The sequence below is a fragment of the Callorhinchus milii genome, unplaced genomic scaffold, assembly GCF_018977255.1.
Source record: "Callorhinchus milii isolate IMCB2004 unplaced genomic scaffold, IMCB_Cmil_1.0 Scaffold10, whole genome shotgun sequence".
Taxonomy (NCBI): domain Eukaryota; kingdom Metazoa; phylum Chordata; class Chondrichthyes; order Chimaeriformes; family Callorhinchidae; genus Callorhinchus; species Callorhinchus milii.
Genome location: NW_024704751.1, coordinates 10,528,878 through 10,552,960, shown reverse-complemented (window position 1 = coordinate 10,552,960; position 24,083 = coordinate 10,528,878). Strand labels below are relative to the sequence as shown.

Below are 24,083 nucleotides of genomic sequence, written 5' to 3'. Positions count from 1 at the left end.
AAGAGACAGGATTTTCAAAAGGTTTTGAAAGCAGAGAGGGAAGCTGCAAGATAGAGCAGTTCGTAGAATCCTAGAATCCTACACAAAGGAGGCCATTCTCAGTACTACACTGAGGTGTCAGCCTAGACTTTGTGAGGACAAGAGCCAATGGGGGACTTGAACATACAGCTTTCCTGACTCAGGAAGTGAAAATGCTGCCATTGAGCCGGCCAGGATGTGTGATATTTGTTTTGTATATTTGTTGACGGGTGGGATTTGCATATTAGCTGCTGTTTTTTTGTAGCTAATATCTGTGTTTCTTCAGCGACAGAAGCTGCTTCATCAGGAGCTACAACACCTGAGAGGCAGAGAAACAGGCTCTGGTCTTGTGCACATCCCTCATCACTTCCACTCCCCCATCGGCAGCCGTGCTTTCAGCCACTATGCCCTGAAACTGTGTGATACCCCCCCCCCTCCCACCTCATTCCTCTGACTTGCCTCCTCTGTGTATTTTGTGGGGAAAACGCAGTAGCCAATTGCGGACAGCAGTGTCCCATGGAGTGAGTGACCAATTTTACTTTGGGTGATTGCTGCCTGGGACACAGGGGGAACCTCCCTTCTCTTGTCGAATAATGCCATGGAATGTTTTACCATCCACTTTGAACAGGGAGAAGGACCTCGGTTTAATGTCTCATCCAAAGGACAGCACCTCTGGCAATGCAGTAAACCCCCAGTACTACACTGGAATCAGCTTAGACTATCTGATTCCGTGTACTGACATGGGGGCTTGAACCCACAAACTTCTGGCCCAGAGGCGAGAGAGAGTGCTACCCCTGAGCCAGGATGACACACATGTGGCCAAAGGAGACAGACAGAGACACAGATACAGAGAGAGGAGAGGTACAAAGAGAGAGACACACCGATACAGAGAGAAAGAAACCCTGTATACATGGGAATTGGATGATGGAGGCTCTTGTGTTGAGGACAATTGTCATGACAGTAGGAAGCCTGGCTACAGGAAGACTAACGTCTCAGGTATGTAATCCCGGTGGGGTCTGGGGCAGAGATGGATGAGAGACTAAACTGCCTCCTGCAGCCTCGGTCAACACTCGCCAAGTCACTGAGAATAACAGAACTTCAGAAGGGAATTACAATGAGAGGCTGATTTGTTTATCAGATTCACTACCCCCCCCAACCCCCACCCGTTGTGCTTTACTTTGTTGCTGCTGGTGTAAGGGAAACAGTGGCTTGGCTAGTGGCCCTGCTCTCCTCTCCTCCTCCCCCTCTCTTCTCCTTTCTCCTTCTTGCCCTCTCCTCCCCCTCTCTTCTCCTTTCTCCTCCTTGCCCTCTCCTCCCCCTCTCTTCTCCTTTTTCCTCCTTGCCCTCTCCTCCCCCTCTCTTCTCCTTTCTCCTCCTTGCCCTCTCCTCTCTCCGCCTCCCCCCTCCTCTCAGGTTTCTGTCCACTGCACAATCTTCACAAGCTCAGAGTCACCTCCTGGCCTGAAACTGGCAGCCACGTGACCGAAACTCAAGAGACCAGAGTGAGAGATAGGGCTGCAATCTGATAGCCCCAACATACACTGCCTTCACCACACACACACACACACACACACAGCAGGCAGGGGGGGCTCCACTCCACCACACACCATCCCCACATTGCCAGGGTTGCTGTACTCACGCGGATGGAAAGAGATTTAAATGTTCTTTTTTAACAGGCTTGCGATGTTACAGATTTTTATTAAAACCATCTGGTAAATTGAAGACTAACGTAACGTGACACACGCTCTCCACACACAGACCCCCTCATCTAGAGATCTGTGGTCAGAGCTTAGCAAACACTGCACGATACTGGCCGCACTCCCTTTAACTCTCGCAGGACCACAGGGCTCCCATCCCATACTCCAGAATAATAATAATCCTCGCATTTGAGATGGTGCTTTATCACGTCTTCAAGACGTCCCAAAGCGCTTCATAGAATATACTGTAAAGTGAATTGACTGTACATTGTGTGGGCGAAACTTGGCAGCCAATTGTGCACAGCAGCGTTCCACAAACAATCATGGATTAATAACCAAATTATTATTATTTTCTTGAAGGGATCATTATCCCCAGAAAAGTGATCCGCCAATTGACCAACAATCGGGTTCCTACTTACTGCTGGTAAATAGAGGCGTGTGGAGTAAGGAAACTTGTCCCAACATTTCGCCCTGCCCAGGAATAGAATCCAGGTCTTCTCGTTTGCGAGACGAGTGCTACTACGCTATAGGTCTGGAATGATCCCTTGGAATACCTGCTGCTTTTAAGGACAAATTAAAACTTTCCCAATATCTGACCTATGATCTGACTCCACACTGGGCAATGATAGCCATGGTCCTGGCTTTCTGTTCCATCAGCTTTCTGTTGAATGTTCTGCTTTACAGTTTTGTTTATCGAACAGTCGTTAATATTTCTCCCTCTCCTACCAATTCCCTTTTCCACATCCGTACCATAAACCAAAACCTATTTTAAAAAAAAGGAACCTATTTGCAGTGAATTTCGGTTTAAATATCTTACACAATCTTGCTTTGTGAGCTGAGTCACCAGATACTCCACATCATGGTGAGGCTTGGCATTGCCAATGTGACTCGCAGATTTTCATCTGAATCCAAATTTGCTTTCGGTCATTTGTCAGTGTCAGCCCAGGGCAAGGACACTGCTGCTTGTGGCCTCACTCTACCTCAATGTCCAGTCACTGAAGACATCACAGACGAGCAAAGCCGATATGCACCCTTCTCAGCAAGTCAGTGACACAGGAACTCTGCTTGATTTCCCCTCCCTAACTCAAGGGGACTAATAATAATAATCCTTGCATTTGATATAGTGCCTTATCACGTTGTTGAGACATCTCAAAGCGCTTCACAGGATAGACTGTAAAGTGAATTGACTGTATATTTTGTGAGTGAAAACGCACAGCAGGTCTCAAACTAAAGCCAAATTAGCCCAAACCCAAAGCCAAACTGAGATCAGCTTAGACTCGAGCCTGGCCCTGTGACCTCCTGGTTCAATGTGATTCAGTGCCATACTGGGCAGGGATTGGGGGCAGGGGAGAAGGAGACTTGCTGTGGTTGATGTGACTCTTGTCTGTTCTGTCACGCTTTGCAGATCAAATATATTGTGTGGAGTATTTAGAAACAATATAAGAACTAATTCCCACACATGCAATCACTTACGCAATCAATCACGTTCACACACACACGCTCACACAAACACACACTTAAACTCATTTACACACTCAAATATACTAACAATACACACACATTCATTCACAGATTCAGAAATTCACACAATTACAGTCAAAGACACACAACCCATTCACATTCTTTCTGGCACACACTTGTATGTTTAGTTTTTGTCACACATTCTCACATACATTCACTCACAAAAATGCTCAATTCTCTCACACATACATACACACTCAGTCTCACACATTCATGCTCACAGTCTCTCTCTCTCTCTCTCTTACACACACACATACTATCTCTTAAACAGTTCAGTTATTGAGTTGTTTTAAAACATTTTTCTCTTGCCAGTTTCCTGCTGTGACGAAGGTGGTTCACTCTGTGTTCTTGTGCTAGCGATGTTCAGCGCTTTGGGACATCCTCCCGACGTGAAAGGCACTCTATAAATGTAATTTTGTTGTTGTTTATATAGTGCTCTCCACAGTCTGCATAGAGCAGGATTCAAACCTCCAGCTCCTGGTCTGTGAGTCTCAGTGACACTCACACCTTCCCTCACAAGACGTGTGTGCTTCGAGACACGTTTTAAATTATATACTCAGGCAAGTCACTTTACAGTATATCCTGTGAAGCGCTTTGAGACGTCACAACGATGTGATAAGGCGCTGTGTCAAATGCAAGGATTAATATTATTATTATATTATTATACCAATGACTCACACTCGTTCTTCGTGACAAATATCCCAAGGGACGTGTTATGGAACCATCACAGATTTCACCATAGGATTGCTCATTAAAACATAGTAGTCATTTCTAAGCCTTAGCTGTCCTCTCACTCTCAATACAACCCAGAACTTTTCCTTATTAAATGTGACTTTATTTCCCTGTTAGGACCACAGAGCGTGAAGCTGGCCACAGCACCTGATGAATGAAGCACCACAGGAAGTTAGCGACGATCAGTTGTTGCCTCACTCCAGTTGGAAGCACAAGTACCAATTACATTGAAATAAACATCTGGAGGGTAAGGGGGGGAGAGGGGGTTCCTGTATTAGATCAGCAGCAGAAATTAAGTCACATTATTATTATTAATAATAATACTATAATTATTGTTATTATACAATGTTTCTATTTTCTATTCCAACTAATGTTCTTCTCTCCTCTCTCAGGTGTTGATGTGGACTGAAGCCACCGCCACCCCCCACCCCTACCCCGACTCACACACACAACCCCTCCGCTTCCTCACTTACTGGCTGTTCTTAAAGAGCAAGTCTGTGAGACGAAAGATAATGAGGATTCTCACGGCCTGAGTGTCAGCATTTCTTGATTTTCTTGAAATGAGAGATTGTCAACATTGCACATTGAAGGTGACGTCGGTCAGGCTGCGATGCAGTTCTGTGTATCTCTTACAGAGAGAACACAAAGCCATTTTAACATCACACAGGCAATAGCAGAAATGAAAAGTTATGGTTACGAGGACAGGCTTGAAAACTCAGAACAGTTTGTACCAGAACAAAGGAAGTTAAACGAGGAATGTAATAGACAACCTCAACATTCTGATTCGGAGGAAGGGACACAGTGAAGCATGTAGTGTACTGCCTGTAACGCACTAACACAGTTGCACCACTTTGCTTTGAGGCCTTTGAGCTCAGCTCAGGGTAGTTTCAGTTGCACTCAGGTTTGGAAGCTGATCTGCTGTAAGAGATCACGTTGAGGTGACTGCGGTTTTGTTTTTGACTTGGAACCAGTGACAATGACACCTTTTAGCAGCACTGAGCCTAGTCTGAAGTCCTGCATTATGTGTAACTCATGTTTGTCCACAATATACACAGTCCTTTACACTTGACAATATATCCCGTGAAGAGTTTGAAATGTCCTCCTGATGTGAAATGTGTTCTACCAAATGTAAGGATTATTATGATGTAACAGTAATGTCATTTCAAATGGGAAGGGGAAGAAAACAAAGAAAAACATGAATAAAACATTTTGGAAATTCAGGATTATCAGTGGAGGAGGTGAAGAGGTTGGAAGAAACTTATTCATGCAGAAAGTTAAATAATCCTTGTATTTGATTATGCCTTATAACACCTCAAACCATCTCAAAGAGCTTCACATTTCTGTAAGGTGCAGTGATGTATTTCTAGGTGAATGTGGCAACCAGTTATCCCACAAACAGCAATATACAGTAGTCAATGAGAGATGCCTTTCTTTCTCTCTGGGGGAATTGTTGACCAGGACAATAGTTCCATTGAAATCTTTAATGTCCACCTGAACAGGCAGGCAGACCTCCGATTAACATCTCATCTGAAGGACGGCACCTCCGACAATAAAGTACAGCCCCCTCCTCCAGTCTCCCCCATCCCCCTCTCCCCCCCCAACACTCCTCCCCAACGCTCCCCCCTCACACAACACCACACTGCCATGTCAGCCTACGCTATGAGTTTCACACTTTGTCACAAGGGCTGGTAAAACTAAAACAGCAAACAACAATGTTGAAACAGAATTTGAAAAGGAAATTGGGGACAGGAAGAGGTAAAATGCAAAAGGTGACAGCTAACCAACAGGGAACCAAGGCATTAGCACCTGTGGGCCACCTCCACCACAGGTTTCTGACTATTTTATATTTGACCCTTTATGGTGACTTTACCAACTGAGCCAGTGGCCAGCTCTCACTATTAATGTTTAAGCTCTTCTATGTCTATCATGTTTAGTTAAGAGACCTATAAACATTTGACAAGAATTATTAATTGGGTAGAACCAGGAACTGGTCAGATCCAGAACCCAGGATATTCTGCATGGGGCAGGGGTGGTGGTGGGGAGGTGACCTCAAGACAGGGACCCTGCAAGATTCACGTTACAAATCTTACCATGAATCTCACAAGCCAGAAACTCTCTCACTCTGAGGAAATATATACAGGAAAATCTTTCTCAGTGTTTATAAAGTGTCTTCCCATAAAAGTGAGTGACAAAGTATTTGAGAAAAGCAATGGTGAGCAGTGAGCAAGGAAAACAAGAGGTGCAAAGCTGTTGACTGAAGGCACAGTCAAGGTGGTGTGTTTTTAGGAAGCTTTTGAGTGGGAACAGCTAAGGGTTCTCTTTGGAAAAGTTCCAGAGGACACAGCCTTGAGCCTCAAGGTGGAGTGAAGGGAATGGGGAAGAGGGAACAATGAGCTTGAATCAGAAGCTACAGCTCACAGAAGATTGTCCGGGTAAGGTGGATAGTGAGTAATAGTGAGGATTGGGGAGAGGGTTGGGGGTTAATGAGAACCCAGACTGCAGAGATTATAATCAGCAAAAGCTCTTAAAATGGAGGTTGTGTGGTTCAAGGTTTACTTATACTCATGAGGGTGATTGACGCAGCTGTTCTGGAGAATGGATAATTAATAATAATCTTTGCATTTGATATAGCAAGTTATCATATCATTGCGATGTCTCAAAGTGTTTCACAAAATATATTGTAATGTGGTACGGCTGTTTATTTTGTGGGTGAAACGCGGCAGCCAATTGCACACAATTTCTGTGTCAAAATCCAGTGTCAACATCAAGCACTTCCAGGTAAGGCACAGCAAGGTCAGAGGCAAAGCTCCTAGGAATCTGCCTTGATGTTAAGTTCTGCTGCACCTGTGTGAATTCTCTGCTCCGCCTCAAGTTGTTCATTATTACAGCCCGTGTGAGGCCGGCTGCCAACCTGTGCCAAACAGTGGAGACAAGCACAGTTCTGCACCGTGGAGTCACGCCACTGGGTATTGGCTTGAGAATTTCCCAGCTTCTGTGAGATTAACTCTACACAGGCCAATCCAATCACTGGCTCACTGCAAACAACTGTCGAGAGTCTTAAAAGAAAAACCTCACCTGCAACTGATGTGATTGAATTGCAGACAACACTGCTGATCTTCCAATGCTTAGGACAAACAGCAACCTCAGCGTGTGGGCGAGGACAGGTCAGGAAAGGGGACTCACTGATCACATGTCAGTAACGACTGCAAGACCAGAACAAACATTAGTGGTCAAACAGGACCTCTCCCCTGTAGCCCTGTGTGCTGGCTGTAACCCTGCCACCAAGGGCGACCTTCGGAGATCAAGGAATCCAAAACATGTCATGCTATTTATCTCTAGCAAGATGACTGACAATTTACTGGAGGTTTGCATCCCACCAGGAACATAGGATCAGGAGGAGGCCATTCAGCCCCTCGAGCCTGTTCCGCCATTCTATAAGATTGTGGCTGAACTGTACCTCAACTCCACTTACCCCCCTTTGCCGTGTATCCCTTGATTCTCTGACCTAATAATGTAAGCGCCAGCCAATGGCACAGCTAGTTGTCCTCGCCCCAGGTGTCTCTGGCATGGAGACCAGAAGTCAGACTCCACCCTACAGTGCTTCCTGGCAATGGGGCAAGTGGCTCTGGCCAAATAGTCACATTGGATAAACAGTTACACATTGTAAGAGAGGGGTTCAGTGACCACTGGAAGCGTATTTCTACACAAGTCTTCGTGTGGATGTGTTCTAATAATAAATAATAATGTTACTCTGGCTGTAGCCCACAATTCCAACAGTACTAACGTGAATGCCAGGGCTACCCTAGAACGCAGTCCACCTGAAAGCTTGGCTGAACAATTATATTAATTATAATAATAACCCTTGCATCAGGTATAGTGGCTTGTCATGTCTTTGAGACGTCTTAATGCGCTTCACAGCATACACTGAAAAATGGATTGACTGTATTTTGTGGGTGAAAAACAGTAGCCAATTGTGCACAGCAATAGCCCACAAACAGCCATTGAGTGAATGACCAATTTTATATGGGGGATTGTTGGCCAGGACACCAGGTGAGAGAAACTCCCTTCTCTTTTTGAATAGTGCCATGAGATCTTTAATGTCCACCTGAACAGACAGACCGGACCTCAATTTAACATCTGATCTGAAGGACAGCACCTCTGACAATGCAACATCCTCAAGCACTGCATTGGAGCATCAGCTTAGACTATGTGATTCCAAGTGCTGACATGCAGCTTGAATCTACAACCTTCTGACTCAGAGGCGAGAGTGCTACCACTATGCCAGGCTCATTCATTAATCAATAATCAAAATAAATTACACATTTAAACTAAACTGAGTGCATCTGACACCAAGAGAGAATCAACAGGCTGTGTATTTGCTATGGTGTACTGTATTGCTCTCAATGGTGCTTGTATGAATGAGGTGATCTATCAATCAGGTGTGTCACAACACTATTCCCTCTGCTTTACCTGCCTCATCCACCACTTAAGGCTCGGATTGAATCTATCGTCAAACTAGCATGAGCCTCTGTCAATCACTCATTGTAAATTGGTCTCCTCATAATGACAGTTCTGGTTAGATAAGACTACAAAGTTCCCAGTTGCCGATGAAAAAGTCATAGCCTGAAGTAACACAACTATTGGTATCTGGGTTGTGAGTAGTTTCCGGAACAGTCAGTCTTTGGGCACTGAACATTCTCACATGATTTAGTACGAAATGTGTGTGTTACAATTCAGATATTTTAGAAATGTTGGGAATGCGGTGAAACAAAGTGCTTAGTGAGGAGCGGGTCCCACAACAGGGCTGGGTGGCTCAGGAGCCAGTCTGTGCCTCGAAAGTCAACAGGCATCACTGCCTTCACGTAAATACCAGATCAAGAAGTAACTTGGATGAATAATAGCAGAACAGAATGTACAGTGGCTCAGCTCAGTGGTTGGGTCAACATTGCATTCCACAGCCATTGTAAACATGGGAGAGGAGGATGAAACGACTCTCACAGAGCGAGACACAGACATACACACCCAACAAGGCACACAGAGGCCAAAACTGGGAGGGAGAGAAGGCAGAGTGATGCACAGAATTTTGGCATGCACAATTGCCCCCCGAAAATCTTCAAATATAATAATCCTTGCATTTGATATAGTGCCTGATCAATTTGTTGAGACGTCTCAAAGTGTTTCACAGGATATACTGTAAAGTGAATTGACTGTGTATTTTGTGCCCATTCTGTGGGAAGAAACAGAGGGAAGAGAAGTCAGAAAGTCAAAGAGAGAGAGTGAGGGAACAAAGAAAAGTTGAGCCAGAGTCAGAGAACAGCTTGTGTTTGTGACGGGTGCTGGATGTGGAGTCCTGTGGCACCCCTGAGACTCAGTGTCTGCCAGCTCTGAGAAGCAGGTATAAATAGCAGAATGGGGGGGTGGAGGTGGGAGTGGGGGGGGGGGGGGGGAGAAGGCGTGGGGAAGCCAGAGACGAACAAAGGGTTAGATTCCTGAGCAGGACAAAACGTTAACCAAGTTTCCTTACTCCACACACCCCCCTCTGTTTACCGAGCAGTAAGTAGGAACTCGGTCGTTAGTCGATTGCTGGATTGCTTTTCTGGGGGTAATAATCCATTAAAAAATTAATAATTTGGTCACTCAATCCATGACTGTTTGTGGGACGCTGCTGTGTGCAATTGGCTACCGTGTTTCGCCCACAAAATACATAGTCAATTCACTTTACAGTGTATCCTGTGAAGCACTTTGAGACATCTCAATGATGAGATGAAGCACTGTATCAAATGCGAGGATTATTATTATTAGGCTACTGACATACAAGATGGGTTGATAGGACCGAGAGAGTCAGAATTGGAAGGGTGGAGGTCAGAGAAACGGAGACTCTTAAAATAAGTTTCTGTGTCAAACCAGAGTTATAAACTATTGCCTTTTGTTACCGTGCACTCTTGACATGAAAGGCATTATACAAATGTAATTTATTATTGTTATTGTTGGACGGTCCAGTCCACTACCCTCCCCCATTGACTCACCATATTTTGCAAATCCAACCCAACGCGTGGCAGAGAATGGATGACAAAAGTGCTTACGTGTACATCGCAACAAGGTTTTATTCAGTTTAAGCTAAAAAAAAGTCGCTCTGCATTGTTCCACAGCCCAGCAGGCACATTTGCAAAAGCTTCCTGCAAACAGATGTTAGGCAAGGACTCAGTGTCAGTTACACAAGTAAGGGAAACCGAGCTCACACCAGGGTAGTCACTGTTACAGCACACAGCTTGTCAATACTGTACACACCTACAGCCAATACCAATACTGTGTACACCACCACAGTCAATACTGTACACAGCTACAACAACAACAACTCGCATTTACACAGAGGCCCTCACACAGGTCAGCGTCCCAGAGTGCTTGACAGTGGCAGAGCATGATGCTGAGCCAGGGGAAGGTAACTGTAGGCACGGTTGAAAAGGAAGGTCTTCTGGTGTCACCTGAAGATGGGGAATGAAGGGAAAAGGCGGAGGGATAGAGGAAGTGTGTTCCAGAGTTTCGGGGCGTAATGGCTGAAGGCGCGGCCTCCGATGGTGAAACGCAGGGCCCGAGGAACATACCGGAGGTCGGAGCCAATCGAGGGGAGGCAGCGGGTAGTGGGTTGGGGAGCAAACAGGTGGGAGAGGTAGCGAGGTGCCAGGGCATGAAGCTACTGCCAATACTGTGCACACAGTTACAGACAAAGCAAACAGGGTGCCATCGATTGACTTCCCTTCATTCCCAACCAGCAACAAGGGGTGGGGGGAGTCGGAGTTACAGGTGCATTTAAAACCTTTTTTCTAATGGTTTGAAATTCATCTCTTTTTAACATATACATTATATATATATATATATATATATAAAAAAGCAACATACTAGTTTAAAAGCTAGACACATGATGAGATGAAGCACTGTATCAAATGACACAGCAATAAAAAACAGATCAGGTGGCGTCCAAACATTCAGTGGACATCACATCTCCAATAGGCAGAGAGACCCTCCTGGGGAAGGGGAGAGGGGAGGCAGAGACAGCCCAGGCACAAGGCAAGTCACACATAATCCTTCTTGTCATAGCCACTGGGAGCTGTGGACCTGGCAGCCGAGTAAGCCACTCTGGGGCCCCGGTATTTGTCGTTCTTGGGGGGACAGGAGCAGCAGAGCAGAGCCCCTCCCAGCAGCAACAGCCCAGAGGTTCCCCAACCGATGTACAGGGAGGCCCCCAGCTCTCTCCTCTGGGCGTCCGTCACCAATGGGTTGTAGAAATCCTTGATGATGGTGTTGGCTGTCCAGCTCACGGGGATCAGGGTCATCAGGCCGGCCAGGAGGAAGAGGATCCCGGCTACGATCATCACCTTGGCTTTGGCTACTTCATCATCGATGCAGTTGGTGCATTTGGCGCCCACGATGGAGATCAGGATACCCAGCACTCCCACCACGATGGCGATGACGGTCAGGGCTCTGGAGGCTTGGAGATCCTGAGAGAGAGCCAGCAACGAGTCGTACACCTTACACTGCATCTGCCCTGTGCTCTGCACCACGCAGTTCATCCAGAGACCTTCCCAGATGATCTGAGCCACCACGATGTTGTTGCCGATGAAAGCGGTGACTTTCCACATGGGGAGGATGCAGGAGATGAGGGATCCCAGCCATCCCAGCACACTCAGGGCGATGCCCAGGATCTCCAGCCCACTGTTAGCCATGGCTTGTTGCTCACCCTGGCTTCCAGTCCCAATGTATCTACGGTCCTCTCTCTCGGTAAAGCTCTCTGGGCTCCGGCTCAGTGGACCAAACACACACACACACACACACCACTCACAATGACTGAGCAGCACAGTGTGAGAGAGACTCAGCAACACACACACAATAAAAGCCCTCCCCAGGCGGAGTCAGCAGGTGCAGAGGTGGAACTGAACGGCTCAGTGAGTTAATTCCCAAACTGCTCCCTCTCTCTGTCTAACTTTCCACTAACTGTCACCCAGGAAACCTACACACCTGTTCCCCCCCACCCCCCCAGACTCACTAATAACCAAATGAATTATAATGAACTTCGTGCACTGACCGAGTGTACAGTGGATTCTAGTATCTCCCTGACCCCCACCTAATGTACTGTATTGTTATTTCAATCCCATCAGTTTGAAGAGCTCCCGAACTGGAGATCATTCACTCATTCCCATTAATTATCTCTCATACACAGGTTAGATTCTACCATTCTCGCTGTGGGGGCAATGAGTGAGATAGTGATATAGTTTAAAGGTTTTTTTTAGAGGTCTGTTTGGTTGGCAGTCTATTGTCTTTCCTGCAGAAGTGAGTAAAACAACAACTACTTGCATTTACGCAGCGCCCCTCATCCAGGGTAGCGCCCCAGAGCGCTTCACAGTGACGGAGCACGACCCCGAGACGGGGGGAGGGAGAGGTGATCATTGTGGCGGTCGAAGAGAGACGTCTTCAGACAGTATCTGAAGGTGGGGAGGAGGGGGAAATAACACTATATTTATTCTGCCAATGCTGTACTTTCATATTAAAGGTGCACTACCCTCAAGATTAAATGTTTGGCAAACGTTTTTTGTGTGGGGTCTGGCTCCAGCACACAAGCAATGGCATGTCTCTTCCACGGTCAGCTCTTTGGGACGTTCTCCCAACGCAGAAAAGGGGCTTTTATCCATGTAAATTGTATATTCCAATAGTGTGATCACACACAAATAAAGCACATTTTACCAGGCAGCTCTTTAGAAAAAAACGATTATCTATAAAGTCAGGTGACAAAACTATACTTTTTTTTATTCTGATTAAATGTTTACAATGTGACACCAGTGACTGAAGAGTCACAAATGTACGTTTCACCCACAAAATATACAATCAATTCACTTTATAGTATATCCTGTGAAGCCTTTTGAGACGTCTTGCAGACATGATAAGGCGCTGTATCAAATGAATGCCAGGATTATTATTATATAAAAGATTGGTGTAGGCTGGAGCTTTGCTATCCGACTTAATAACAGTGTTAGTATGAACGGCAATAGTAACTCGGTTTCACACCAGCAGCCAGGCAACACCAGCCCTGGTGCAGAGAGGAGAGAGAGGGAATGGGGGAGCAGTGAGCTTGTCACTGTGGGCAGGAATATTTCCCATTCGGCTCCCCACAAGCCAAAGCCTTAATAGGCAGGATGCCATCGTTGAACAAGCAGTGGAAAGCTTGCCAGAGAGCCACTCAATAGCAACAACAACAAACAAAATTACATTTATAGAGCACCTTTTACGTCGGCAAGCCATGAGGATTTAGCTGGTTAAACTCCAGCTGTTACCATAACACAGGTTGGTTTCTGAGTTTGCCCACAAAATGCACACAAAGCCCTCTGAGACATTCTCTCAACGTGAAAGACGTCAAACCAATGGTATGTGCAAATTGACTGTTGTGTTCACCTATAAATCTACAGTCCCTGAACCAAACAGAGAAAAAACCCCTTTGAGGAATTTCCATATGTAAAGAGTTATATCAAATGCAAGGATTATTGAAATGAGCATAACAACGTGCAAGTTTCTGCGCTAAACATATTGAAAGTCAAATCTCTTTAGCTCCTGTTGAGCTGGCGGGCTAGAAATATTAACTGTGGTAAAATCGTATTTGCTCAACAAACACTGAATATTACTGAAGCCAGAATTGGCAAGATGTGGCACAAACTCCCCATTTATTCTACCGTTCTCAGTCAAAGTTCACATACAGTTGGTTGCCTTGAATTATGTGGCCCGTTTCTGATGACAAAACTTCCGAACATTTCAGCACAGAAGGAGGTCCTCAGTTCATCTTGTCTTGGCCTCTTTTGCCCGTTTTTTTTTCTAAATTGCCTTGTTATTATTAATCACACTCCACCCTTCCTTAACATCTGATCAGATGTTTATCCGCCCTTTTGAACAATTCTATTGATCCAGCTTCAAAAGCTGCTTGAGGTGATGAAACCCAAACAATCCTCTGAGCAAAGACATTTGAATCAACATCTGAAAGAGAAAAGATAGGCTAATGTTTTAGGTGTCACGGCTTCATCATTAATGTTTGCAGGTTTAAAATACAGTCCAGTGCTTAGTTAATGAGTTCAGTTGTCATTGAGCTCAGATTGCCTTAAACCAAGCTGCTGTTCAACAACAAGATTCCATTTATTGAGCGCCTTTCACGTCGGGAGGACGTCCCAAGGCGCTGTACAGTTGGGTCAGGACCCGAGCAAGGGGGAAATGGTCAGGGTGAGGGGAGGGAAGGGAGGGAGCGAGGAGGGGGTAGAGAGTCGAGAGGGGAGCTGAAGGCACGGTCAAAGAGAAAGGTCTTGAGACCGGTCTTGAAGGAGGAAAGGGAGGAGGCGGCGAAGGCACTGGGGGATAGAGTTCCAGAGCCTCGGGGCTGAAGGCCCGGCCACCGATAGTAGGGCGGTTGGGGCGGGGGATGTGGAGCAGACCGGAGCCAGAGGAACGGAGGGTACGGGCGGGTAGGTAGGGGGATAGTAGGTTGGAGAGGTAGGGGGGAGCGAGGCCGTGAATGGCCTTGTAGGTGAGGGTGAGGATCTTGAATTCGATCCTCTGGGGGATGGGGAGCCAGTGGAGGCGAGCGAGGGTGGGAGTGATGTGGTCCCGAAGCCTGGTGCGGGACAGTACACGAGCTGCAGAGTTCTGAATGACCTGCAGCTTGTGGAGGGAGGTGCCGGTTGATGTAAAAGATCCAATGGCACGAATTGAAAAGGAACGACAAAAACAACAACTTGGATTTATATAGCGCCCTCCACGCCAGACAGCGTCTCAGAGCGCTTCACAGTAACAAATTCCAGGGCCGAAACAGGGGGAGGGGGAGGCAGGTGACCAAAGGTGCGGTCAAAAAGGTCTTCAGCCAAGAGTTTCACCTGGTATCCTGGCCAACCATCCCAAGATAAACATGATCATTTACTTCATAGCTGTTTCTGCGATATTGCTGAGTGCAAACTGGCTGCAGCATTTGCCTATGAAAACTATGAAAGATAGACTAACCACACTTTACAGTAAATGTCTTGGAGCCCTGTGAGAAATCTTTGCAACACATCAGTTTATATTAAGTTTTCCTTTCGTTTTGTGATAAATGAAATAAAATTGCTGATGCAATGGGACTTTCCCTGACCTGACGTTTATATAAAAGATCAAGTGCAAGAGCACTCACAATCTAAAGCACTTGTGCCTCTTCACTGTTGGGACAAAATGATACCTATCATCATCCAAGTAATACTATGGTAAGACATCTGTTTTTCAAATACAATTGTTTTACTCCAGCTGTGTGTGCGTACTGGGTATGGGGAGGGTGTGGCAGAAATCTCAGAAGCTAGTCTTATTGACATAATTTGATGCAATGTTGAATGCCCTCCCTACCTGTCTCCATCTGAACGGATTACCACTGTTAACTGCCCCCAAGATAGTTCCTCTCGATCGCTTGCAGGGTGTGCTGATTTCCCTCAGGTATAAACTACAAACAGCTCCGGGACGGATAGGGGCAAGACGGGATGTGTTTTGTGGGGAAAATACCACTATTTATTATAGTCCTTGTCTTTGGTATAGCGCCTTTCATGTCAGGAGGATGTCTCAAAATGTTTCACAGGATTTAATATTAAGTGTAGTTACTGTGTGATTTAGAGGAAAACGTGGCTGCCAATTTGCACCCAGTAATGTACAACAAACAGCCATGGAATGAATGATTAATTTTATCTGGAGGATTGTTATCCAGGGACACTGGGAGAAATTCCCTTCGCTATTAGGATAGTGCCTTGGAATATTTAACATCCACTCGAACAAGCAGATGGGGCCTCGGTTTAACTGCTCATCTGAAGGACGGCACCTCCAACAAAGCAGTACATTCCCAGCACTGCACTGGAATGGCAGTTTAGACTATATGAGGTGCAAGACCTGAAGTGAAATGAACTTTGGATAATTGCATATTCCATATAATGGCATGGCATTGTATATTTGTATTTACTGCATTTTCAAAACCTCTGTTCTGTTTCAGCAACTGGTACATTAGTACCTTCATCACATTCACAGTTACACATATGGGTACAAAGCACAAAATGGTCTTTGAAGCATCCTGTCAAAACACAACCATCATTGACGCCTTAAAGAAACTCTCATACGATTTGCCCCACGGGATCGAACAAGACGTAATAGTGGTCAGTGAACACACTGAACTTTCAGTTGATTTCCTAACAACAGAGAAATCGTTTGAGATCATCGAAGGATACAGAAGAGAAATCGTAAAGCAAGCGCTAGAAGCTGTGTCAAACCAAGGATACCGTCTGGTGTCACGACCTGAACCTCAGGAGGTCATCTATCTTTCCAAGTGGCAGCAGAGGTTTGCACTGGTAAATCCCATCCATCACAAACAATGTCTGAACTTAACCACAAAAATGAGAACATTCTTTAGACTTGGCAATATTGCGTTGAGGAAATGGAATTCATTGTAAAAGCAGAAAAAATAAAACCCATTGTGTCCCTGATCAGCTTGTATTACGAATAGTGTTAGAATATCTGGCCGTCTGGCCCTAACGATACTATTGTGGATATTATTACCATTGATTAATGATATTAAATAAAAAAAACTGTTAAAAACTGGAGTTACTTGCTGTTGTGTCAAGATTTGGAACTTTAATAACGCAGTGTTGTCTCTGAACTATATCTTTAACTCGTCGGCCAAACGTGACATGCGCAAAAACGGCCTTCTACTCCAACATCATCTTGGAGGCTAAACAACTCCAAAATCCTTTTTTCCACCACCCACTACCTCCTCCGTGCCCCCCCTCAGGCCTCCTCAATCTTCATATCAAATGCCAAGTGCGAGGAGGTCATGGACTTCTTTTCAACTAAAATACTGAACATCCGCCAGGCAGCCTCATCCACCTGCCCCTTGTCACCCACCACCACGCCCTCTCTGTCCCCCTCACCTTCCTCATCATCTGCTCCTACCACCACCCCCTTTCTGCACTCTTTCCTCCCCATCTCTCCCTCCTCCCTCTCACCCACCATCACCTCCATGAAACCCACCACCTGCTGCCTCGACCCCCTCCCCACCAACTTACTGGTCACACAGCTCCCCCTCCTCTGCCCACTACTGGCTGACATTATCAACCAGTCCCTCTCCTCTGGATCAGTCCCTGCCCCCCTCAAAACTGCTGTCATCACCCCCCTCCTGAAAAAACCCTCCCTAGATCCCTCAAACCCCAGCCATTACCGCCCTATTTCTAACCTGCCCTTCCTCTCAAAAGTTCTAGAACACGTTGTTGCCAACCAACTCCGCGCACACCTCTCCTCCCACTCCCTCTTCGAACCCCTCAAGTCACAAACGACATCCTCTCTATCTGTGACCAGGGCTCCCTCTGCCTCCTTGTCCTCCTGGACCTCTCCGCCACGTTCGACAGTCGATCACGCCATCCTCCTCCACCACCTCTCCTCCATCATCCACCTCAGTGGGACCACACTCGCCGGGTTTGAGTCCTACCTCACAAACCGCCAGCAGTACATCTGCATAAACGGCTTCTCCTCCCGGTCTCACCCGGTTACCTGTGGGGTACCCAAGGATCCATCCTTGGCCCCTCCTCTTCTTGATCGACATGCTCCCTCATGGGGATGTCATCCGCAAACATGGGGTACATTTCCACATGTATGCAGATGACACCCAACTCTACTTTTCCACCTCTCTTTGCGACCCCCAGTCCCCTGATGTTCTATCAGCTGCCTGTCAGACCTCAGGAGCTGGATGAGCGCAAACTTCCTTCAGCTGAACGTTGACAAGATGGAAGCCATACTCTTCAGCTCTCATCAACGTCTAAATTCTCACGGTTCTCACCTCCTCCACCTACCCGACCTCCCCCTAAAACTCTCGGAATCCGTACGCAACTTAGGCGTCAGGTTCGACCCCCAATTATCCTTCCTCCCCCATATCCGGTTCCTCACCAGCACCACCTTCTTCCACCTCCGACGCATTGCCCGTCTCCGCAAATACCTCTCCGCAAAAGCCGCTGAAACTCTGATCCATGCATTTGTCACCTCTCAGCTGGACTATTTAAATGCCTTCCTCGCCGGTCTCCCATCCACTACCATCCATAAAATCTAACTCATTCAGAACTCTGCCGCCCGCATTCTCACCCACACTAAACTCTGCTCCCCGATCTCCCCAGTCCTGGCCAGACTGCACCGGCTGCCTTTCCCAGAGAGGATCGACTTCAAGATCTTCACCCTTGTATTCAAGTCCCTCCACTCCTCTGCACCCCCGACCTCTCTGACCTCCTCTCTCCTCAGCACAGTATCTGTTGCCTTTGTTCCTCCGGGTCTGGCCTCCTCCTCGTCCCCCGAGTCCTCCGCTCCACCCTCGGTGGCTGTGCCTTCAGCCATTATGCCCCGAGGCTCTGGAACTGCCTTCCTCACTCCCTTCATCTCGCTCCCTCCCTTCCCATTTTCAGGTCTCTGCTGAAGACCTTTCTTTTCAACCGGGCCTTTGGTCACCTTCCCCCCCCTCCCCCCGGCTCGGCCCCGGGATCCTAAACTGTAAAGCGCTCTGAGACGCCGTCCGGCGAAGAGGGCGCTATTTACGTCCAAGTTGTTGTTGTTGTTGTGTTAGTTACCCTTGTTTACAACAATATTGCTTAAAAATATTTGTTGCTCAAATGAGAAACTAAAAGGTGAATATTATTAGCATGACAAGAAGGCACATTCAATGACTGTCACTGTAATTCAATGACAAGTTTCTCTAGTTGAATTGTAGCAATAGCTTTTCAGCAACACAGCACACTGAGAAAGCCCTAAACTTCAAAGTCACCAACAAAAAAAGTCAAAATGACAACATTTACATCTGCATTTTGATTTAAGAGTGGAAACAAATGTTCCGTTTGGCTAATTTCACAATGTGTGGAACTGAATGTTGTATGTTAAGGTCAAGCAGTGAAATACACAGCCTTGGAATTAACAACGAAGGACTGTGAATTCATCATCGGGGTTTCATCTCTTGAGCAGCAGTACAGTAATGTGCTCCTGCAGGGAGACATGTAGATCCACTGAGGAAGTGTCACTTAGCATTTACGTTAGTTATTAGATGGGGGTGGTATGTCTTGAGAACTCCGAGAACGTGTCTTTCATCCTGCCCTAAATGTGCCTTAACCTAAATCAGAGCAGATTGTCCCTTTGAGAGGGAGCCATTGCTTTGGTCTCTCTGACTGAGATTGCCAATTTAGCTCAATAATGTATAACTTATGAGTGTGTTTGTGCTGTGAACCTGTAACTCTTGTGATTCTGACCTACACTGAGATAAATTTCACTTCAAACTCTTACAGCCAACAGTGAACGACTTTCATCTGGTCGGTCCAGGCGTGACACCCAGGCTCCCGGAAATCAAAAGATCAAAACATGAAAGGTCTTAGCTTGTGTTGTCATCTCTTGCTCACCAATATTTATGTTGCGTTGATAACAGGGCTCTCTCCCAACCAGCACTTGATCACCTCATGAATGGACGCAAGTATTTCAACAGGAGTTTTCCATGAATTAAACACTTCTGATCATCAATGGGGTCATGTTGTGTCTCGCTGCGTGTCATGGGATGGCAGTGTGTGAGATGCAAGCACACTGCAAAACGGACGGCTCGGAATGAGGCCAGAGAAGGAGAGAGAAAGATGTTTGGATCAGATTAAAGAGACAGAGAGATAAACAGGGGAAACAACAACAAGATTACATTTGTATAGCACCTTTCACGTCGGGAGGACGTCCCAAGGCACTGGTCAGTGACAGCATTTCAGACCCTAGCTGGGGTCACGGAGGGAGAAGGGAGGGAAAGAAACATGAGAGAATAGCTTGGAATGTGTACAGGAAAGCTAACCCTGAGGTGCAGTGCTTACAATACAATTTACACTTACATAGCGCCTTTGATATCAACAGGATGTCACAAAGTGCTTGACAATTCGGTCTGAGCACCTGACCTAAGGGTGGGAGCTGAGGTGTAGGGAAAGATGACTGAAAGTTCTTTCCACCATTGGTGGCCAAGTTTTCATCATTATTACCATACTCTCTGGAAAATTTGCCCCCAAATCCCCTTGCTTTCTTTGCCTGCCTTCAGAACACTTCTATATGTCTTTGCCATGCTTTTAGTTAAACTCTCAAACTCCTTCCCCTGCTTTAGGAACCACTGTTGACAAGCGTGGGAACCACAATGACAATACAGTCTCCCTCAGGCACCATCACATGTGTCCACACACCAGCTTCAATCTGCTGCCTCCTAGCTCACAAAAACTCAAGAGTAAATATATTGTGTGACATGGAACTGAACCCTACACACTTGAGAGATACAGGATTCAATCCCCAGTCTGTGCTGAGTGACTGATATAATAATAATAATTCTTGCATTTGATATAACGCTTTTCACGTCGGGAGGACAACCCAAAGCGCTTCACAGAACACACTGTAAAGTTAATTGACTGTATATTTGTGGGCGAACGCGGCAGCCAATTGCGCACAGCAATGTCCCACAAACAATCGTAGATTGAAAATGAACAATTTTTTTTTGGTTTTGGAGGGATTATTATTAGGCTCTTTGTGGAGTAAGAAAACTTGCCCAAGGTTTCGCCCTCTGCCTGGAATTGAACTCAGGTCTCTCGCTTGCAAAGCGAGTGCTCCAACCACTGAGCTACAGGACTCCACCAATTAAGATTCAATCCCCAGTCTGTGCTGAGTGACTGATCCTCACAACCTCACCCTACCTTACCTGGCCAACCTCGTTTGACCTCCTGCTCACTGCATATCCCCACCCAATCTGCCCTACCATCAGTGGCCAAGCTTCTAGCCATTCTGCCCCCATCTGGGAATCCCTCCACCTCATGGCCTCCGTCCCCACCTTTAAAATCCACCTTAAGATCTTTCTGTTTGGGGCGTTGACACATCCGTCCGATGTGAAAGGAGCAATGTAAAATACAGTTGCTATTGTTGTTAAATCCACAGTAAAGATCCCACCATCAGCCTCTCATCCCCACCACCCACATACACACACACACAAAGAGGTAAATAAAGAGCCCTGTCCCCCACCCCTCACAGTCCGCACCCTCCAATGTTACCGTAACAGATGTGCGCATTTGCAAAACGAATTGTGCTGAGTATCTTTCATCAGGTAACGGGTGCTGGGAATGGTGACAAGCACGGGCTCTCACAGGTGCTGACCTCATCTGAGAGGGGATTAAATTACATCCTTTGTGGGTCTTTCCCTCCCTCTTTTATCTCACAGAAGCCCAGTGTCGTCTTTCAGCCCTCATTAATAAAAACCCGAGTCAGTGACAGGCTCCACCTTGAGCAGCAGCACCATATAGTCAATTACACACAGCAACATCATCCCCACAATATGTGCACGTCCTGTGTGTTTGTTAACCTGCCTGCACTCCCCATAAAGTGGTGGGTACAAGATCCGCCTGTAACTGCACCTTGCATTTGATTTAGCGCCTTTCACATCAGAGCCTGTCACAGGATTTTTACTGTAAAGTGTAGTGACTGTGGATTTTGCAGGTAATTTCGAGGCTAAGGAATAGGAACCCTGGCGCACTGATACTTAATTGTAACGCCAGCTGTGGCCCAATCAGCTAAGTCAGCACAGACCAGGGTTGTGCACGGTCTCTGTGTAATGTGTTGTCACTGGGCTAGCAGAGGAGCTTGTCACACATTCTGAAGCACTGCAGCAGCTCAGTGGTGCTAACTGAGAAGTAAGTCTTTAAAAAATAAATTAATTGTTTGCAATTGGCTGCTGCGTTTCACCCACAAAATATACAGTCAATTCACTTTGCAGTACATCCTGTGAAGGGCTTTGAGTGGTCTCAAAGATGTGATCAAGCGCTATATCAAATAAAGGATTATTATTAGCAGTAGTATAATCCGGGCTTTGTCTGTCTCTTTAACAGAGACAGTATTGGAATTCTTAACAAATGACATGCTATGTCTGTGAGCTGACCAAGCCAATGGCGGAGGGAGGATAAGGAGCAGGAGAGTGTGTAAGATGAGGAACTGTAGAGGTACATGGAGCTTGTAAATCAGGTCACTGGGTTGCAGGAATTAATTATTGACCCAGGAGCACTCGCCACCATAGACACTGAGCTAACAACAACAAGGTTACATTTGTATAGCGCCTTTCACGTCGGGGGGACGTCCCAAGGTGCTGGACAGTGTACAGCATTTCAGACCCGAGATGGGGTCGGGGGGGGAGAAGGGAGGGGAGGGGGGGTGGCCAATGGTATAGTCGAAGAGGAGGGTCTTGAGGCAGGACTTGAACAGTCGACCTAAAATGTCACACCATGTAGAAAATGTCACCAATAAATCAGCCCACTCCCAAACCTCAATTCAGGCTGGCTATCAGCTAGGAGCTCACTCCCGGGATGGTCAGTGGAGCAGTTATAATGAAATAATAATAATCCTTGCATTTGATATTGCGCTTTTTACGTTTTCTAGACGTCTAAAAGCGCTTCACAGAATATACTGTAAAGTGAATTGACTGTATATTTGTGGGCGAACGCGGCAGCCAATTGCACACAGCAATGTCCCACAAACAGTCGTGGATTGAAAATGACCAATTTATTACTGTTTTGTTTTGGAGGGATTATTATTAGGCTCTGTGTGGAGTAAGGAAACTTGCCCAAGGTTTCGCCCTCTGCCTGGAATTGAACCCAGGTGTCTCGCTTACAAGACGAGTGCTCTAACCACTGAGCTACAGGACTCCACAATTCATGCTGTTGGTGCTGTTGAAGTGAGAGGATTATTCCACCAGGTTTCACTTCCATTTTTAGGAATCACCACGACTCTTGCTGGTAACACATCATGCGTCACTGAGGAGGACTCCACATAACTGGACACGTTTTTGGCTGGCATCTGACAGCTTGTACCCAACTGATCCCAATAACAACAACAACTTGCATTTATATAGTTCCCTTAACTTCGAATTAACATCTTGGAGTGACAAAAAAGAAGGCATGTTTCCCATTCATGATGCTGATCCAGTGATCTCCGCCCCACCCAGGTTTGAAGTGCTTTAAGTCAGGACAGACTCAGGTGAGGACATTCAGTGTCCAGAATCTCATATGATTAATGAACCCTTGAGGGAAGGTACCTGGTGTCTGAAGAGCCGCACTCCAGTAGACAACAGAAAGTCAAACATCTTCAGGAGAGGAGAAAAGTGGTGTGAAAGAAAGAGGAGGTGGCAGCTGAACAATTTCTCTTGATTACCTTTTAGAAATGCAAAGTTGTGAGAGATCAAAGAACCTTTGGCAACAAACAGCTCTATCTGTTGCTGAAGAGAGGATCCAAGATGACGTAACACTCTGCTCCAATTTAAAGCTTTGTTCTCAGTGCTATTGGAATTGAGGATGTTTTTAATCACTTGGTGATTTGTTTACATGTAAGTGTAGCTGCGCTAACAAACCCGACTGATCTCTGCCTGATTTCAGTGTTGCCTTATTGTAAATTGTATCATTTGACACTTACACAATGTCTTTCACGTCAAAGCAGTTTACAGGGAGGGAGTGCAGACCCCAACAGGCTGGGAAATCGGGTATAGAAGGGAGTTCACTGAAGGCTTGGCTGAAAAGGTCAGTTTATCGTGTTTTGACGTTTTGATGGCAGAAAAAGAGAGAGAGGGTGTCAGATGCAGGGATTTTAGGAGAGTTCAAGAGACTATAGCAGCTGAAAGCTCACTCGTCAATAGTGGGGTGAAGGGGGAAAGGGAGGGGATACATGCAGTTGACCTGGTTTGCAGAGAGGGGTGGGGGGGCTGGAGTAGATTGTAAAGTTAGGATGGGGCAACATTGTGAGGGAAATGAAGGAGAGAATGAGGATACTGGGTGACAGGGAGCCTATGGAAGCTGGCGAGAATGGGGTTGATGGATGGGCTACAGGGATTGTGAGTTCATTCACTCGGTGCCTCCTTCCAAGTGCCAGCATGTTTCCATGGCTTTGATGCCCTTTCTGTAACGATGCGTCAAATCCAGACTCAATTCCCCAACAGCTAAAAAATCACCATCTGGGTTCAAATATAGCCAGCCTGGGCTACTCTGAGGCAGCAAATAGATCTTTACTCACCTGACAACA

At 46.3% G+C, this 24,083-nt stretch overlaps 2 protein-coding genes across 2 annotated transcripts; one reads left to right on the top strand and one right to left on the bottom strand.

The window, feature by feature from the left end:
• Nucleotides 1–10,049: 10,049 nt before the first annotated feature.
• On the bottom strand, nucleotides 10,050–11,809 carry LOC103180500 (claudin-4-like). The gene is given in 1 exon segment (NM_001293155.1): nucleotides 10,050–11,809. A coding segment is annotated over 1 exon segment (651 nt). The 5' UTR covers nucleotides 11,690–11,809; the 3' UTR covers nucleotides 10,050–11,038.
• Nucleotides 11,810–15,134: 3,325 nt separating this feature from the next.
• On the top strand, nucleotides 15,135–16,594 carry LOC103180501. The gene is made up of 2 exons (XM_007896396.2): nucleotides 15,135–15,229; nucleotides 15,997–16,594. The coding sequence occupies exons 1-2, from the start codon at nucleotides 15,198–15,200 to the stop codon at nucleotides 16,448–16,450; spliced, it is 486 nt and encodes a 161-aa protein (XP_007894587.1). The 5' UTR covers nucleotides 15,135–15,197; the 3' UTR covers nucleotides 16,451–16,594.
• The last annotated feature ends 7,489 nt before the right edge of the window (nucleotides 16,595–24,083 follow it).

Bases quoted from the DNA above. Each gene is read 5' to 3' on its own strand.
- LOC103180501 (XM_007896396.2), top strand. From the start codon at position 15,198: ATGATACCTATCATCATCCAAGTAATACTATG. The intron at 15,230-15,996 runs GTAAGACATCTG...GTTCTGTTTCAG, and splicing joins ATCATCCAAGTAATACTATG to CAACTGGTACATTAGTACCT.